Source organism: Procambarus clarkii, chromosome 15 (assembly GCF_040958095.1).
Source record: "Procambarus clarkii isolate CNS0578487 chromosome 15, FALCON_Pclarkii_2.0, whole genome shotgun sequence".
Taxonomy (NCBI): domain Eukaryota; kingdom Metazoa; phylum Arthropoda; class Malacostraca; order Decapoda; family Cambaridae; genus Procambarus; species Procambarus clarkii.
This window is the reverse complement of record NC_091164.1, coordinates 21,764,198-21,781,938: the sequence shown is the minus strand read 5'-3', so window position 1 is coordinate 21,781,938 and position 17,741 is coordinate 21,764,198. Positions and strand designations below refer to the sequence as shown.

Here is a 17,741-nt window from a genome sequence, read left to right as displayed (position 1 = left end):
GTGAGGAACCCACCTCATTGTTGACGTGTTCGCTAGTGTTCAAATTGTTCGTTGAGAAGTCACAGTAAATCTGGCGAGTTGATAATTACGTTCCTGTTGCATTTCGTACCATTAACTGTGTTTTAATCAATGTAATGCACGCAACTTGTTGCTTTAAATCCATACAAAATAATTGCGCCGGGCACTTGGCGTTCCCGTCGATATAACCATAACGTGTGACTACATGCAACATGGTGCTGCAACATGGCGCTGCAACATGGTGCTCCAACATGCAACATAGTGCTGCAACATGGTGTTGCAACATGCAACATAGTGCTGCAACATGCAACATAATGCTGCAACATGGCGCTGCAATATGCAACATGGTGCTACAACATACAACATGGTGCTACAACATACAACATGGTGCAACAACATAGTGCTGCAACATGGTGCTACAACATGGTGCTACAACATACAACATGGTGCTACAACATGGTGCTGCAACATGGTGATACAACATGGTGCTACAACATGGTGCTACAACCTGATGCTACAACATACAACATGGTGCTACAACATGGTGCTACAACATACAACATGGTGCTGCAATATGGTGCTAAACATGGTGCTGCAACATGCAACATGGTGCTGCAACATGCAACATGGTGCTGCAACATGCAACATGTTGCAATTTGATGTACAAACCACATATCAGAAAATGAAGAAACAACGACGACGTTTCGCTTAGTCCGTCCTGGATCTTCATCCAAGACGGACTAGGCGGTCACCAGGCGCTCAGTGGTGCTTCACCAGGTGATGCTTCACCAGGTGATGCTTCACTAGGTGATGCTTCACCAGGTGATGCTTCACCAGGTGATGCTTCACCAGGTGGTGCTTCACCAGGTGATGCTTCACCAGGTGATGCTTCACCAGGTGATGCTTCACCAGTTGATGCTTCACCAGGTGGTGCTTCACCAGGTGATGCTTCACCAGGTGGTGCTTCACCAGGTGATGCTTCACCAGGTGGTGCTTCACCAGGTGATACTTCACCAGGTTGTGCTTCACCAGATGATGCTTCACCAGGTGGTGCGTCACCAGGTGGTGCTTCACCAGGTGATGCTTCACCAGATTGTGCTTTACCAGGTGATGCTTCACCAGGTGGTGCTTCACCAGGTGATGCTTCACCAGGTGATGCTTCACCAGGTGATGCTTCACCAGGTGATGCTTCACCAGGTGGTGCTTCACCAGGTGATGCTTCACCAGGTGGTGCTTCACCAGTTGATGCTTCGCCAGGTGGTGCTTCACCAGGTGATACTTCACCAGGTTGTGCTTCACCAGGTGATGCTTCACCAGGTGGTGCTCCATCAGGTGGTGCTTCACCAGGTGATGCTTCACCAGGTGATGCTTCACCAGGTGGTGCTTCACCAGGTGGTGCTCCATCACGGTGTGCTTCACCAGGTGATGCTTCACCAGGTGATGCTTCACCAGGTGGTGCGTCACCAGGTGGTGCTTTACTAGGTGATGCTTCCCCAGGTGGTGCTCCATCAGGTGGTGCTTCACCAGGTGGTGCTCCATCAGGTGGTGCTTCACCAGGATGTGCTTCATAAGGTGATGCTTCACCAGGTGGTGCTCCATCAGGTGGTGCTTCACAAGGTGGTGCTCCATCAGGTGGTGCTTCACCAGGATGTGCTTCACCAGGTGATGCTTCACCAGGTGGTGCCCCATCAGGTGGTGCTTCACCAGAAGATGCTTCACCAGGTGATGCTCCATCAGGTGGTGCTTCACCAGAAGATGCTTCACCTGGTGGTGCTTTACCAGGTGATGCTTCACCTGGTGGTGCTTTACCAGGTGATGCTTCACCAGGTGGTGCTTCACCAGGTGATGCTTCACCAGGTGGAGCTTCACCAGTTGATGCTTCACCAGGTGTTGCTTCATCAGTTGATGCTTCACTAGGTGATGCGTCAAAAGGTGGTGCTTCACCAGGTTGTGCTTCACCAGATGATGTTTCACCAGGTGGTGCTTCACCAGATGATGCTTCACCAGGTGGTGCTTCACCAGGTTGTGCTTCTCCAGATGATGTTTCACCAGGTGATGCTTCACCAGGTGGTGCTTCACCAGATGATGCTTCACCAGGTGGTGCGTCACCAGGTGATGCTTCATCAGGTGGTGCTCCATCAGGTGGTGCTTCACCAGGTGGTGCTCCATCAGGTGGTGCTTCACCAGGAGGTGCTTCACCAGATGATGCTTCATCAGGAGGTGCTTCACCAGATGATGCTTCACCAGGTGATGCTTCATCAGGTGGTGCTCCATCAGGTGGTGCTTGACCAGGTGGTGCTCCATCAGGTGGTGCTTCACCAGGAGGTGCTTCATAAGGTGATGCTTCACCAGGTGATGCTTCACCAGGTGATGCTTCACCAGGTGGTGCTCCATCAGGTGATGGTTCACCAGGTGGTGCTTCACCAGGTGATGCTTCTCCAGGTGGTGCTTCACCAGGTGATGCTTCACCAGATGGTGCTTCATCAGGTGGTGCTTCACCAGGTGATGCTTCTCCAGGTGGTGCTTCACCAGGTGATGCTTCACCAGGTGGTGCTCCATCAGGTGGTGCTTCACCAGGAGGTGCTTCATGAGGTGATGCTTCACCAGGTGGTGCTCCATCAGGTGGTGCTCCATCAGGTGGTGCTTCACCAGGTGGTGCTCCATCAGGTGGTGCTCCATCAGGTGATGCTTCACCAGGTGATGCTTCACCAGGTGGTGCTTCACCAGGAGGTGCTTCACCAGGAGGTGCTTCATAAGGTGATGCTTCACCAGGCGGTGCTCCATCAGGTCGTGCTCCATCAGGTGATGCTTCACCAGGTGGTGCTCCATCAGGTGGTGCTCCATCAGGTGGTGCTCCATCAGGTGATGCTTCACCAGATGGTGCTTCACCAGGTGGTGCTTCACCAGGTGGTGCTTCACCAGGAGGTGCTTCATAAGGTGATGCTTCACCAGGCGGTGCTCCATCAGGTGGTGCTCCATCAGGTGGTGCTTCACCAGGTGGTGCTTCACCAGGTGGTGCTTCACCAGGTGGTGCTTCACCAGGTGGTGCTTCACCAGGTGGTGCTCCATCAGGTGGTGCTTCACCAGGTGGTGCTTCACCAGGTGGTGTTTCACCAGGTGGTGTTTCACCAGGTGGTGCTCCATCTGGTGGTGTTTCACCAGGTGATGCTCCACCAGGTGGTGCTTCACCAGATGATGCTTCACCTGGTGGTGCTTCACCAGGTGGTGCTTCACCAGGTGGTGTTCCATCAGGTTGTGCTTCATCAGGTGGTGCTTCACCAGGTGATGTTTCACCAGGTGGTGCTTCACCAGGTGATGTTTCACCATGTGGTGCTCCACCAGGTGGTACTTCACCAGGTGGTGTTCCATCAGGTTGTGCTCCATCAGGTGGTGCTTCACCAGGTGATGTTTCACAAGGTGGTGCTTCAGCAGGTGGTGCTTCACTAGGTGGTGCTCCATCAGGTGGTGCTTCACTAGGTGGTGCTAATCAGGTGGTGCTCCATCAGGTGGTGCTCCATCAGGTGGTGCTCCATCAGGTGGTGCTTTACCAGGTGGTGCTCTATCAGGTGGTGCTTCATCATAGGTGCAACTAGTCCTCTGGCAATGTTAATTCCAGCAGCCCGTCCTCATTAATAAAGCTTGAATGCTCGTTAATCCAGCCGCTAAACCCACTGTTTATGACTGAACAACGGTTAACATACGACTCACAACTGATCACGTTCGAATATTTTTTGATCAACCCGTCCTCGACTCAAGTCCATTACATCCAGCGGTCAGCCCGTCCTCCAAACAAAGATCCAAAAGTGATTCCATGCACCCGCCAAACCCCCTTATTATATATATATGTATATTATATATATAAATACTATATATATATATTAGTATATTTTGGTAGCAGTCTTTCCTGTAGACATATATTATTAAATATGACCGAAAAAGTAAGATTAATAATTCTAACACGAATTTTCTCAATCTTTGAAATTGAAATTGAAATAAGTTTATTGAGGTAAAATACACACAAAGGGATGAGGTAGCTCAAGCTATTCTCACCCCGTTCAGTACAACGTGCTAGTACATACATAGACACACATCACAAACAATAAACCTGTTACCAAACATTCTGAGAGATAAACATGTACATTTCCTCCTTCACAAGTGGTATGGTATCAGACGTACACAAATACTTTTATGACCTAGTTATACGGATAATTCAACAAAATATTACAGTCTTGGTGCAAAATTCTTGTTTCTCTCAAGAATATCATCAACCTTTCCTTTGTGACACATCCAGGCTATTTGCTCAGGAACAGTCCTTATCTCAGTGTTTCTATATACATTAATCAACGGACAATCAAGAACATAATGGGCAAGGGTGTGAGACCTTAACATACCACATAGTTTACACTTCGTGTCATTATCATGAACGCCTATCCCATATTCCCAGTAATATTTGTACCCAAGCCTGAGCCGCATGTACACAGAGTCACTCCAAGCATTTCTCCTTTTACCATAAGTGAAAAGGGTGTTTTGACTCACATACATGTAGTGTTGCATGGTTAGACTTCTCTCATACATTATCCCTCTCCTCTCCACTCCTGCCTGTGCCTGAATATTTCTGATTTTGCTTCTTATTTGTCTCATTGTGAATTCACATTCAATGTCAATTTCTGGTTTTGATGTGGCACGTTTGGCCAAGTCATCCGCCACCTCGTTGAGCACTATTCCAACATGAGATGGAATCCACATGAATTTCACACTATGACCTTTCAGCTGTATCTCAGCTATTCTTCTCTTACAATCCTCAACTATAGACATGAAGACTGGGTTTCGACTGTTTAAGGACTCCAGTGCTCCTCGGCTATCGACAAATACAAAAACATTTTTGTCGTCATGACGTACTTCCTCCAAACACACCAGAATGGCCTGCAGTTCAGCTTGTGTGGATGATATATAATTACTAAGCCGGAGTTCAATTTTCCTGTCCACAGTCCCAAACTCCGTATATTCCCTTATTAGGACACCACACCCTGCCCTGCCATCCTCCGCCACCGACCCATCGCAATATACATGTAAACTGTTGCCTCTTGGTAACCGGGATATCATGCTTCCATACATACACCGTAATTGTCCCGGTTCATGATGAATCTTTTTCACATTGAGGGGTACAATTTCGACGTCTATTTTCTGTACTTTCCAGGGAGCAGACATATTACCCTGTCGAGAGGGTTTACAGCAGTCAAGTACATCGTACATTTCTTTTCACTGTTGGAGGTAAATCAAAAATCAATTCTCCAAAATTCATTTTTATTTCTAGTCTGACGCGACACGAGCGCGTTTCGTAAAACTTATTACATTTTCAAAGACTTTAGTTCACAAATACACAACAGAATAGAACTTACGCATCTCCGATTTTATATCTACATTTGAGTGAGGTGGAAGGGGTGATGTGGCATTAACACAAGACAGAACAAGAGGTGGCATTAATAGGGTATTAATTTCATCAACACAAGACAGAACAAGAGGTGGTATTAATAGGGTATTAATTTCATCAACACAAGACAGAACACGAAACAATGGGTATTGAATAGAAGTGTTTGTAGAAAGCCTATTGGTCCATATTTCTAGATGCTTCTATATTGGAGCGGAGTCTTGAGGTGGGTAGAATATAGTTGTACATTAATTGGCTGTTGATTGCTGGTGTTGGCTTCTTGATGTGTAGTGCCTCGCAAACGTCAAGCCGCCTGCTATCGCTGTATCTGTCGATGATTTCTGTGTTGTTTACTAGGATTTCTCTGGCGATGGTTTGGTTGTGGGAAGAGATTATATGTTCCTTAATGGAGCCCTGTTGCTTATGCATCGTTAAACGCCTAGAAAGAGATGTTGTTGTCTTGCCTATATACTGGGGTTTTTGGAGCTTACAGTCCCCAAGAGGGCATTTGAAGGCATAGACGACGTTAGTCTCTTTTAAAGCGTTCTGTTTTGTGTCTGGAGAGTTTCTCATGAGTAGGCTGGCCGTTTTTCTGGTTTTATAGTAAATCGTCAGTTGTATCCTCTGATTTCTGTCTGTAGGGATAACGTTTCTATTAACAATATCTTTCAGGACCCTTTCCTCCGTTTTATGAGCTGTGGAGAAGAAGTTCCTGTAAAATAGTCTAATAGGGGGTATAGGTGTTGTGTTAGTTGTCTCTTCAGAGGTTGCATGGCGATTGATTGAGAGATTGAGAAAAAGATTGAAAGATTGAGAAAATTCGTGTTAGAATTATTAATCTTACTTTTTCGGTCATATTAAATAATAATATATATATATATATATATATATATATATATATATATATATATATATATATATATATATATATATATATATATATATATATATATATATATATATATATATATATGCACAATGTTAATATATTATAATATTAATTTATATTTGAAAAATTCCCCTTTTGAATGAACAGCATGTAAAAATTTATGAATGCATCTGTGGCATCGACCGCTGGATGGAATGGACTTGAGTCGAGGACGGGTTGGTTAATGCTTCACCCACGTACTTCAAATATAAATACTCACAAACAGAACCTAATCACAAATCATACTACGTCTAGTCATCTTCTTGAAGTTATCTTGAGATGATTTTGGGGCTTAGCATCCCCGCGGCCCGGTCCTCGACCAGGCCTTCTTTTGTTACACACCCCAGGAAGCAGCCCGTAGCAGCTGTCTAACTCACAGGTACCTGTTTACTGCTAGGTAACAGGAGCATCAGGGTGAAAGAAACTTTTTGCCCATTTGTCTCTGCCTCCACAAGGGATCGAACCCGAAACCTCAGGACTACGAATCCGAAGTGTTGTCTACTCAGCTGTCAGGCGCCCTGACCCTATGTTCAGGACGTCGGGCACACACAGACACGCTGACATAAAACTTTAATATATAATATTTATATAAGAACAAACCAAATTTTTAATACAAAGTATGATATAATTGATGAATGTGACTGAGGGGGGGGGGGAGACGGCCGCCGCTCTAACAAGCCTGGCCATAGGACGGGTTGGTTTGAGAAATGTTCGAACGTCATCAGTTGTGAGTCGTGTGTAAAGAGTTTCTCATTCATAAACAGGGGGGTTTAATGCAGTTCAAAGTCTAACTGGATAAAAATGATCAGGAAAAAACGGGGGAGGAGGAGGGCCTTAGACATGCGGCCGGCTTCCTGTCCCCGTCGAGGGTTCAAAAGCAGGGGTTTAATATAGGTCGTGAACCGTTACCGGGTCAAGAGGAGCTGGGTCGCAAGGTCACACATACTAAACACTGAGCTCCTTGCTGACGTGCTCAGCTCCCACCAAACACACCACCAAACTACCAAGTTGCTACTACTTTTAAACAAGTTTTCACACCTAACAACTTGTAACAACCACTATAGCAAGCTGTAACAACGTTCTAATACGTCATAAAAACGTTATAAAAAGATGTAACAACTTTATTACAAGTTATAACAAGCGGAAAATAGGGACAATTACGTTGTGTTTGGTGGGCTAATGGCCCTACTTTTACCTCTTTACAAATATGTTTGAAGAGGCTTTTTTTGATACCTAGTTTGTTATCTAACCTTTCTAAAAACATGATGAAGCATGTTGAGAGTGGTGGAAGGTTGTGATCATTGTCACACTATGTCACCCTGAAGGCCACTGGCCTCCACGGGCCCATCACTCTAACACATCATCTGCTAAGAAAGCATAATAATTATTTGCGTTTTAGGAAGAAAAAATTGATATGGCAGATTTGTTTTGTTATAACAAGTGGATAATAAAGTTGTCATCTTTTGTCATGTTTAAATGAACTTAATTTGTAACTACAAAAATAACATCACTTGTTCCAACACAGAAGAAGTCACAGCAGTACAACAATTCTTACTAGTGAACCAAGTCTCAGGAAGTTGATCGTCCCAACTGTTATATGCTCCTAACTCTGTTGCAACACGTGCAAGCAGGCAGCATCGCTGAAGAAAGTTTAAACAAACTGCAAGGAGAAATACAGTTGTCACTGCATTGTCTGCCAGTTTCCATCATTTTCTTCAGGAGAAGTTTGAAGTGAGAATGAAAAGTACTGGGTAAAATGTACATTTTATTTGAGCCAACGGAATGCATGATTATGTTCAAACTATCATATGAACAACTCAAAAATCAGCTGTTGTAACATGTAACAAGTCACATGTAACCATGCAAAACCAACAATACAAAAATCTTAAATTTTTGTCAGCATCTTGACAAAATGCTTCATTCGAATATATACTCTAAGGATGAGTGTTACATCGGTGCTTCCTTTCATGACTGATTTCCAGCGTGGAGTTGGATTTTCCGCCCTGAGAAGGTTAAGCCCCAACACGGATCCCACATAACCGTTCAGACAGTCAATGTGCGTATAGCCCTAATGTATGAACCATGGGCTGGAGTGATGAAGAATTTATGATATAACTAACGAAACCAGTATATCTTCCCTCCATCATGTCGGCTTTTAATAAAAAGTTTGCGATCTTCGAAGACTTACAACCCAAGGTTATTATTGTTATAAACAACCTCGTAGAACTTCGGCGAACGTGCTTAACCGGTTTAATTAACGTAAACATGGCAGCAGTGATTGAGGACAGATGTAGAGGTTTCGTAAAGGGTTACGTAAATGCTTTATAAAGCCAGACTAAGACTGGGCCAAGATAACAAGTAACATTGAGGTCCGCCAGTCACACTCAACGTCCAAATTTAACATTGATTTATTGTTGCAGATTTGATTAATTATAACGAATTTCCTTAAAATAATACTGCATACCTGGTTGATACCTGGTCGATACCTGGTTGATACCTGGTTGATACCTGGTTGATACCTGGTTGATACCTGGTCGATACCTGGTTGATACCTGGTTGATGGGGTTCTGGGAGTTCTTCTACTCCCCAAACCCGGCCCGAGGCCAGGCTCGACTTGTGAGAGTTTGGTCCACCAGGCTGTTGCTTGGAGCGGCCCGCAGGCCCACATACCCACCACAGCCCGGTTGGTCTGGCACTCCTTGGAGAAAACAATCTAGTTTCCTCTTGAAGATGTCCGCGTCTGGACGTCTGGCATGTCCATGGATTATTGAATCAAAATCCCTAAAATAAATAAACTGTTACCTTGTTTTATACATTATGTGTCAGATTACGGCCGAGACACGTCATATGTACACGTGTGTTACATGTCACACAGTGTCAGACTAGGGTCGTGACGGTGTGTTACATGTCACACAGTGTCAGACTAGGGGTCGTGACGGTGTGTTACATGTCACACAGTGTCAGACTAGGGTCGTGACGGTGTGTTACATGTCACACAGTGTCAGACTAGGGTCGTGACGGTGTGTTACATGTCACACAGTGTCAGACTAGGGTCGTGACGGTGTGTTACATGTCACACAGTGTCAGACTAGGGGTCGTGACGGTGTGTTACATGTCACACAGTGTCAGACTAGGGTCGTGACGGTGTGTTACATGTCACACAGTATCAGACTAGGGTCGTGACGGTGTGTTACATGTCACACAGTGTCAGACTAGGGTCGTGACGGTGTGTTACATGTCACACAGTGTCAGACTAGGGTCGTGACGGTGTGTTACATGTCAGTGTCAGACTAGGGTCGTGACGGTGTGTTACATGTCACACAGTGTCAGACTAGGGTCGTGACGGTGTGTTACCTGTCACACAGTGTCAGACTAGGGTCGTGACGGTGTGTTACATGTCACACAGTGTCAGACTAGGGTCGTGACGGTGTGTTACCTGTCAGTGTCAGACTAGGGGTCGTGACGGTGTGTTACATGTCACACAGTGTCAGACTAGGGTCGTGACGGTGTGTTACATGTCAGTGTCAGACTAGGGGTCGTGACGGTGTGTTACATGTCACACAGTGTCAGACTAGGGTCGTGACGGTGTGTTACATGTCACACAGTATCAGACTAGGGTCGTGATGGTGTGTTACATGTCACACAGTGTCAGACTAGGGTCGTGACGGTGTGTTACATGTCACACAGTGTCAGACTAGGGTCGTGACGGTGTGTTACATGTCAGTGTCAGACTAGGGTCGTGACGGTGTGTTACATGTCAGTGTCAGACTAGGGTCGTGACGGTGTGTTACATGTCACACAGTGTCAGACTAGGGTCGTGACGGTGTGTTACATGTCAGTGTCAGACTAGGGTCGTGACGGTGTGTTACATGTCACACAGTGTCAGACTAGGGGTCGTGACGGTGTGTTACATGTCACACAGTGTCAGACTAGGGGTCGTGACGGTGTATTACATGTCAGTGTCAGACTAGGGTCGTGATGGTGTGTTACCTGTCAGTGTCAGACTAGGGTCGTGACGGTGTGTTACATGTCAGTGTCAGACTAGGGTCGTGACGGTGTGTTACATGTTAGTGTCAGACTAGGGTCGTGACGGTGTGTTACATGTCAGTGTCAGACTAGGGTCGTGACGGTGTGTTACATGTTAGTGTCAGACTAGGGTCGTGACGGTGTGTTACATGTCAGTGTCAGACTAGGGTCGTGACGGTGTGTTACATGTCAGTGTCAGACTAGGGTCGTGATGGTGTGTTACATGTCAGTGTCAGACTAGGGTCGTATTGAAGTTGAAGACGTCATGAACGGTTGTGTTGAAGACGTCATTGAGAGACAGGTTTCACACCATGCAACCTCTGAAGAATCCACCAACACAACACCTGTACCGCCTATTAGATTGTTTTATAGGAACTTCTTTTCATCGGATCATAAAACAGAGGAAAGTGTCCTGAAAGATATTGTTTATAGGAACGTTATTCCAACAGACACAAACCAGAAGATACAATTAACAATTTACTACAAAAACAAGAAGACAGCCAACCTACTCATGAAGAACTCTCATTAAACCAAACAGAACGCCTTAGAAGAGACCAACACCGTCTTTGCCTTCACATGCCCACTTGGGGACTGTCAGCTCCATAGATCTTAGTATATAGGCAAGACAACAACGTCTCTTTCTAGGCGATTAACAATGCACAAACAACAGGGCTCCATCAAGGAGCATATAATCTCTTCTCACAACCAGACCATCACCAGAGACATCTTAACAAGCAACACTGAAATAATCGATAGGTATAACGACAACAGACAACTGGACATCAGCGAGGCACTACACATTAATAAGTCCAGATCAGCGATCAACAACCAGTTAACACATAATTACATTCTGCCCACTTCACTGGCCACGATGGAGCACGGAAGTGCGCTTGGGTGTTCTCCAGAATAAAGGACCAGGGAGCCGTAGAAGGTGGCTTATTCGGCTACAGTCGTTACCACAGACGTCGAGGAGGACTTGTGTACGCCAGGGGAGCATAAGAAGGAGTAGTAGAGCTGGTGAAGAGGGCGCCAGGTGCTATAGACCGCAAAGTCTACGACCGTGTGGGCGGACGCTGGGAGGAACTGTGTAGAGTTTCCTGCGGGCCGCGCCGGGTACGACTGAGTGCAGCTGAAGTGACAGAGTCTAATCCACTACACAGTAAAGGAATACCGCGAACGAGACTTCTGGGAAGTATCAACGAGATCACGTGTGAGGGAAGGAGGTGTGAGCAGAGCCAGCCTGCAGTATCAGGAGGAGGAGGACCTGCCATGAGGTATATGAGTAAGGAGATGAAGAGCAAAGCTGCGAGACGTCGTGAGGGACCTGCATGAGTGAGGCCTGGTCAACGAGGGACCGACCAGCGACCACAGGACCTCAGTTACCATTATGAGGATTCTACGACTCTTGTAGCAGAGAGAATTAAAGTAAATAAATTTTCCCTCCCCTTTTCCCATCAGTCATGTGAAGTTATTTATTCATTATTATCATTAACATATATTGTTAGGTTACTGTCAGGATTTATGTGTATGTAGTGCCATAAATATATATATCATTAATGTATAGTTATCAGTGATTATGATAGAAGGAGAGTATCCACGCAGCGTGTGGCGTAGTGAACTATTGATATATATGTATATATAAATATATATATATATATATATATATATATATATATATATATATATATATATATATATATATATATATATATATATATATATGCGAACAAGCGTGAACGGTCTCCAGGCATATATGCAACTGAAAACTCACACCCCAGAAGTGACTCGAACCCATACTGCCAAGAGCACTCTGCATCTGGCGTACAGGACACCTTAACCACTCGACCAACACGACCAGACAAAAGAGGATGGTAGCCGAGGCTAATTCCTCATCCTCCCGCCAGCACTCTGATGGTAATCTTGGGCATGGTATTTTTCAAATCCCCCTCATTCTTTCTCACATTCTGGTGTGTGAGTTTTCAGTTGCATATATGCCTAGAGACCGTTCAGGCTTGTTCGCATTTGTGTTCCTCACGTGTGACCCAAAGAATGAGGTGAGTTGATAAAATACCATGCCCAAGATATTAGGGCGGAAGGCGTGTGGTGCGAGATGTGTGCCAGTTGCCGACATTTTTGTTGCTAACAAGAGACCCTAGAGCTGCCAATTTCTTCTTTCATCTCTCTCTCTCTCTCTCTCTCTCTCTCTCTCTCTCTCTCTCTCTCTCTCTCTCTCTCTCTCTCTCTCTCTCTCTCTCTCTCTCTCTCTCTCTCTCTCTCTTTCTCTCCCCTTTCTGAAGAAATTTATGCATCATCATAAACTTTTTAAAGAATTACGAGCTCAATTGAGCTTGGATATTGGAAGACTCGGAATCAGTTCATATAATGGTGACCAGAAGGCGCTTGCTGATGCTATTCCCTCTCCTGCCAGTTGTTCTCTCTCTCTCTCTCAGCAACCCATCCTCCGAATTGACAGTACGTTTTAATACTAAGTGTAATAAGTACATTTCCTGACTGTTATACATAGTACGTAATTACACTTATGGGGCTGTTACATTTACCCATCCCCCTCTCCCGATTTAATTCTCCTCGTTTTCTGATCGAATACTTGAAATCTTAAAATGAAATTTTAAAGCTCAGTTGCTATAAACAAGTTTTAAATATTAGGATTTTCTTTTTCACTTTTATTAAACAATGGAGATTTTATATAAAATTTGAAAATATCCTGAGTTACTTTACAATTTATTGAAATATTTTAGTTTTGTTTTATTTGTTTTATAAAACTGTAATATCAATATAGCTATAGGTTAAGTAATAGTTATAATTAAGATGCAATAAAATGCTTATCTTCACAAACTAAGACGGTTAGGTTAGGTCGTGGTTTTCTATTCAGCTTTTTAGGTAAACTCAAATATTCACAATATATTAGACTACGATTTAATACTAAGTGTAAATAAGTACAATTCTTGATTGTCATACATAGTACATAATTGCACTTATGGGGCTTCCTTGAGGTTATCTTGAGATGATTTCGGGGCTTAGTGTCCCCGCGGCCCGGTCCTCGACCAGGCCTCCACCCCCAGGAAGCAGCCCGTGACAGCTGACTAACTCCCAGGTACCTATTTACTGCTAGGTAACAGGGGCATAGGGTGAAAGAAACTCTGCCCATTGTTTCTCGCCGGCGCCCGGGATCGAACCCGGGACCACAGGATCACAAGTCCAGCGTGCTGTCCGCTCGGCCGACCGGCTCCTGTGTACATTTACCTCCCCATTTTTGGAGGACGGGCTGCTCTCTGAGAAGTGACGTGTCGGGATATAAAGGAAGTCGTTATAATACATACAATTTGAAATTTGAAACTTATCGACTAATTGTATAACATGAATTTCTCGAAATTTGCAAAGACAAGACTTTGTCGGACATGTGACACAAATGTTAACATAGTTGGCCATTAACAGAACTGTAAAGAGAATGGTAGATGTCGTGACGTCATCGCAACGAGACGTATTGAAGCTTCCACAATTATTCTTTAAATCAAGAGTCTAGTGTTTAAACTTAATAAAATAGTATTCACTAGGACTGGTTATAATATAATTAACAGTAAACCACAGGGTCCCTTTCTAGTGTTAAATAAACTAGAATATGACAGAGTATTGGAACCAATATTATTGGAACACCGCCTCGGGCAGGCGGCGTCATGGTCTCAAAAAAAATGTAAACATTACCACAGACGAGACAGTGCTGCCAGAGATTTTGCGACACGCTTCACACACGATGGACTATTCTCTCCTAGTGACGCACCTCTACAACAACGGGAGTACCGTAGTATCCGACTTGTGTAATATCTATAGTTTAAGGGCACATTAATCTAAGATAAATATCATTTCCGTTATACTGTGGGGCGACACCCTAAACATGGTGAGTTTACTCATCTTCACTACACACACACACACACACACACACACACACACACACACACAAATATTCCATATCACACACCTGTACTATATATGTTAATGAGCCATTATTAAAACCCATTCTTTGGCAGGAAAGTTTGTGACCAGGAGATATTAGTGGAGCTGGCCACCTATAACCTGTGGTTTCTTGCATACCTTTGCTGCCCCAAAGACGCCATTTTAGATGCCATGACATGGCCCGGCACCTGGGCCACATGTAGCCACACACTAACAGATGTTGGGACCACATAAAGTCTAATCAGGCCATATCAACCATACAGGTAAGGACATCTGTAACTTTGTACTAACTATCCTGCAGATGTTATAGACAACCACATGTGGTATAATTTCTATGACACAGAGAGTAAATTTTTATGATTTATTTATCTCCACCAGTTTGGGATAAACTGTGAACATTTACGCCCAACTATGTGTAGGTAAAGCTTGACAGGCTAACTTTACATACAGTCCACTACTTATAATAACAATTCACTTAGAATAATAAATAATTAAACTAAAAATATCAAGTAAATAAAATACGAACTAAATATTCACATAGAATAAAACAAATAACTGCCTGCTTGGATTACCCCACAGACTTACCACATCAAACGCAGGCACAGGGACAGCCTGGATCAAACTCACTTGAATTCACAGCTTAAGTAATAAGGGTCGGTTTCAACAGAATTTCAACTGCTTGCCACCAAGCCTGCCTCTGTGGTAGGCATTCCCTAAGCTATAGATCCGTATCACTAACAAGTATACCATGTTGCTAGCGAGACTGACCAGACGCAGGCGTGTACAACATTTACAACAGATCAATTTTCTGTCGAGATACCAAAATGGTTTTAGTAAAGGAAAGTCTTGCTTGACAAACTGCTGGAGTTCTACAACAAGATGACAGAAATGAAACAAGAGAGGGATGAGCAGACTGCTTATTCCTTGACTATCAGACGACATTTGATACAGTTCTGCATGAACTATTGAATATGCATCACCAGCATGGAACCCTTACCTGAAAAATGACAAGGAGAAACTTGTAAAGGTTAAAAAATGCAAAGAAACTCATTCCGGAACTGAGGAGATTCAGCAATTCTGCACATGTCTTCGCTCGCCTGAGCCAGGGTGCCACTGACCTCCCTGGGTGCCACTCACCACCCTGGGCGCCACTCACCACCCTGGGTGCCACTCACCACCCTGGGTGCCACTTACCTCCCTGGGTGCCACTCACCTCCCTGGGTGCCATTCACCACCCTGGGTGCCACTGACCTCCCTGGGTGCCACTCACCACCCTGGGTGCCACTCACCACCCTGGGTGCCACTCACCACCCTGGGTGCCACTTACCTCCCTGGGTGCCACTCACCTCCCTGGGTGCCATTCACCACCCTGGGTGCCACTGACCTCCCTGGGTGCCACTGACCTCCCTGGGTGCCAGTGACCTCCCTGGGTGCCATTCACCACCCTGGGTGCCATTCACCTCCCTGGGTGCCACTCACCACCCTGGGTGCCACTCACCTCTCTGGGTGCCACTCACCACCCTGGGTGCCACTCACCTCCCTGGGTGCCATTCACCACCCTGGGTGCCACTCACCACCCTGGGTGCCACTCACCACCCTGGGTGCCACTCACCACCCTGGGTGCCATTCACCTCCCTGGGTGCCATTCACCTCCCTGGGTGCCACTCACCACCCTGGGTGCCACTCACCACCCTGGGTGCCCCTCACCACCCTGGGTGCCACTCACCACCCTGGGTGCCACTCACCACCCTGGGTGCCACTCACCACCCTGGGTGCCACTCACCACCCTGGGTGCCATTCACCTCCCTGAGTGCCATTCACCTCCCTGGGTGCCACTCACCACCCTGGGTGCCACTCACCGCCCTGGGTGCCCCTCACCACCCTGGGTGCCATTCACCTCCCTGGGTGCCACTCACCACCCTGGGTGCCATTCACCACCCTGGGTGCCATTCACCACCCTGGGTGCCACTCACCACCCTGGGTGCCACTCACCTCCCTGGGTGCCATTCACCACCCTGGGTGCCACTCACTACCCTGGGTGCCACTCACCTCCCTGGGTGCCATTCACCTCCCTGGGTGCCACTCACCACCCTGGGTGCCACTCACCTCCCTGGGTGCCATTCACCACCCTGGGTGCCACTCACCACCCTGGGTGCCACTCACCTCCCTGGGTGCCATTCACCTCCCTGGGTGCCACTCACCACCCTGGGTGCCATTCACCACCCTGGGTGCCATTCACCTCCCTGGGTGCCACTCACCACCCTGGGTGCCACTCACCACCCTGGGTGCCATTCACCTCACTGGGTGCCACTCACCACCCTGGGTGCCCCTCACCACCCTGGGTGCCATTCACCTCCCTGGGTGCCATTCACCACCCTGGGTGCCATTCACCACCCTGGGTGCCATTCACCTCCCTGGGTGCCACTCACCACCCTGGGTGCCACTCACCACCCTGGGTGCCACTCACCACCCTGGGCGCCACTCACCACCCTGGGTGCCACTGACCACCCTGGGTGCCACTGACCACCCTGGGTGCCACTCACCACCCTGGGTGCCACTGACCACCCTGGGTGCCACTCACCACCCTGGGTGCCACTGACCACCCTGGGTGCCACTCACCACCCTGGGTGCCACTCACCACCCTGGGTGCCACTGACCACCCTGGGTGCCACTCACCACCCTGGGTGCCACTGCAGCTCCTCCCAAGACCCAGCCTTGCACCCGTAGGGAGGGAGGTAAGTTCGAGCTCCCTCAGCCTCATATCCTAGTGGGTTGATTAACACACAGACTCGGGGCCCACGACCGAACTTGCCCAACAGAAGTAGTATGCCCAACAGGATGATATACTCCACAGCCTGATATATCCACTCACCTGTACTGACATATACATCCAACAAGGTCGCCATCTGGGTCCTCTTACTCTCCCGACCCAGTAACACTAATGACAGTGGTATTACCCTCAACTGCTAGCAAAGACCATCTTGACAGAGTGTGGTGTGCAACAACTCAGTCGCTCTACTAAATACTCAAGAGATGGAGGAGATAACATAAATACATTGGTAAAACAAAAGTGAATTTACTGAGTAAAGTCTACACTGGATCACTGGTCTTAAACTCCGCTCCACTAGTGTATGGTAGCTGAAGTTACCATACACTATGAGAGTACACAGTACTCTCAGGTTTATGAGAGTACACAGTACGATGTGTTCACAGTCTTGTAAAGTCACTAGTACGCACAGCGTTTCGGGCATGACCGGCCTCATAATAACAACACATATAAGGTATATTACACGAACAGTTGGAGTCTAAGAAGCAAAATAAAAGATTTAAATGCTCCTGTTTGTACAAAAACAATAGATATTATTGCATTTA

The 17,741-nt window shown here is 46.4% G+C and overlaps 1 protein-coding gene across 1 annotated transcript; it reads right to left on the bottom strand.

The window, feature by feature from the left end:
- Window positions 1-766: 766 nt before the first annotated feature.
- On the bottom strand, window positions 767-17,275 carry LOC138364973 (basic proline-rich protein-like). Its single transcript, XM_069325060.1, has 2 exons — window positions 17,242-17,275; window positions 767-3,501 (listed from the first exon to the last, which is right to left on the bottom strand). The coding sequence occupies exons 1-2, from the start codon at window positions 17,273-17,275 to the stop codon at window positions 767-769; spliced, it is 2,769 nt and encodes a 922-aa protein (XP_069181161.1).
- Window positions 17,276-17,741: the final 466 nt, after the last annotated feature.

Bases quoted from the DNA above. Each gene is read 5' to 3' on its own strand.
- LOC138364973 (XM_069325060.1), bottom strand. From the start codon at position 17,275: ATGGCGACCTTGTTGGATGTATATGTCAGTACAG. The intron at 3,502-17,241 runs GTGAGTGGATAT...CCACCTGATTAG, and splicing joins GGATGTATATGTCAGTACAG to CACCACCTAGTGAAGCACCA.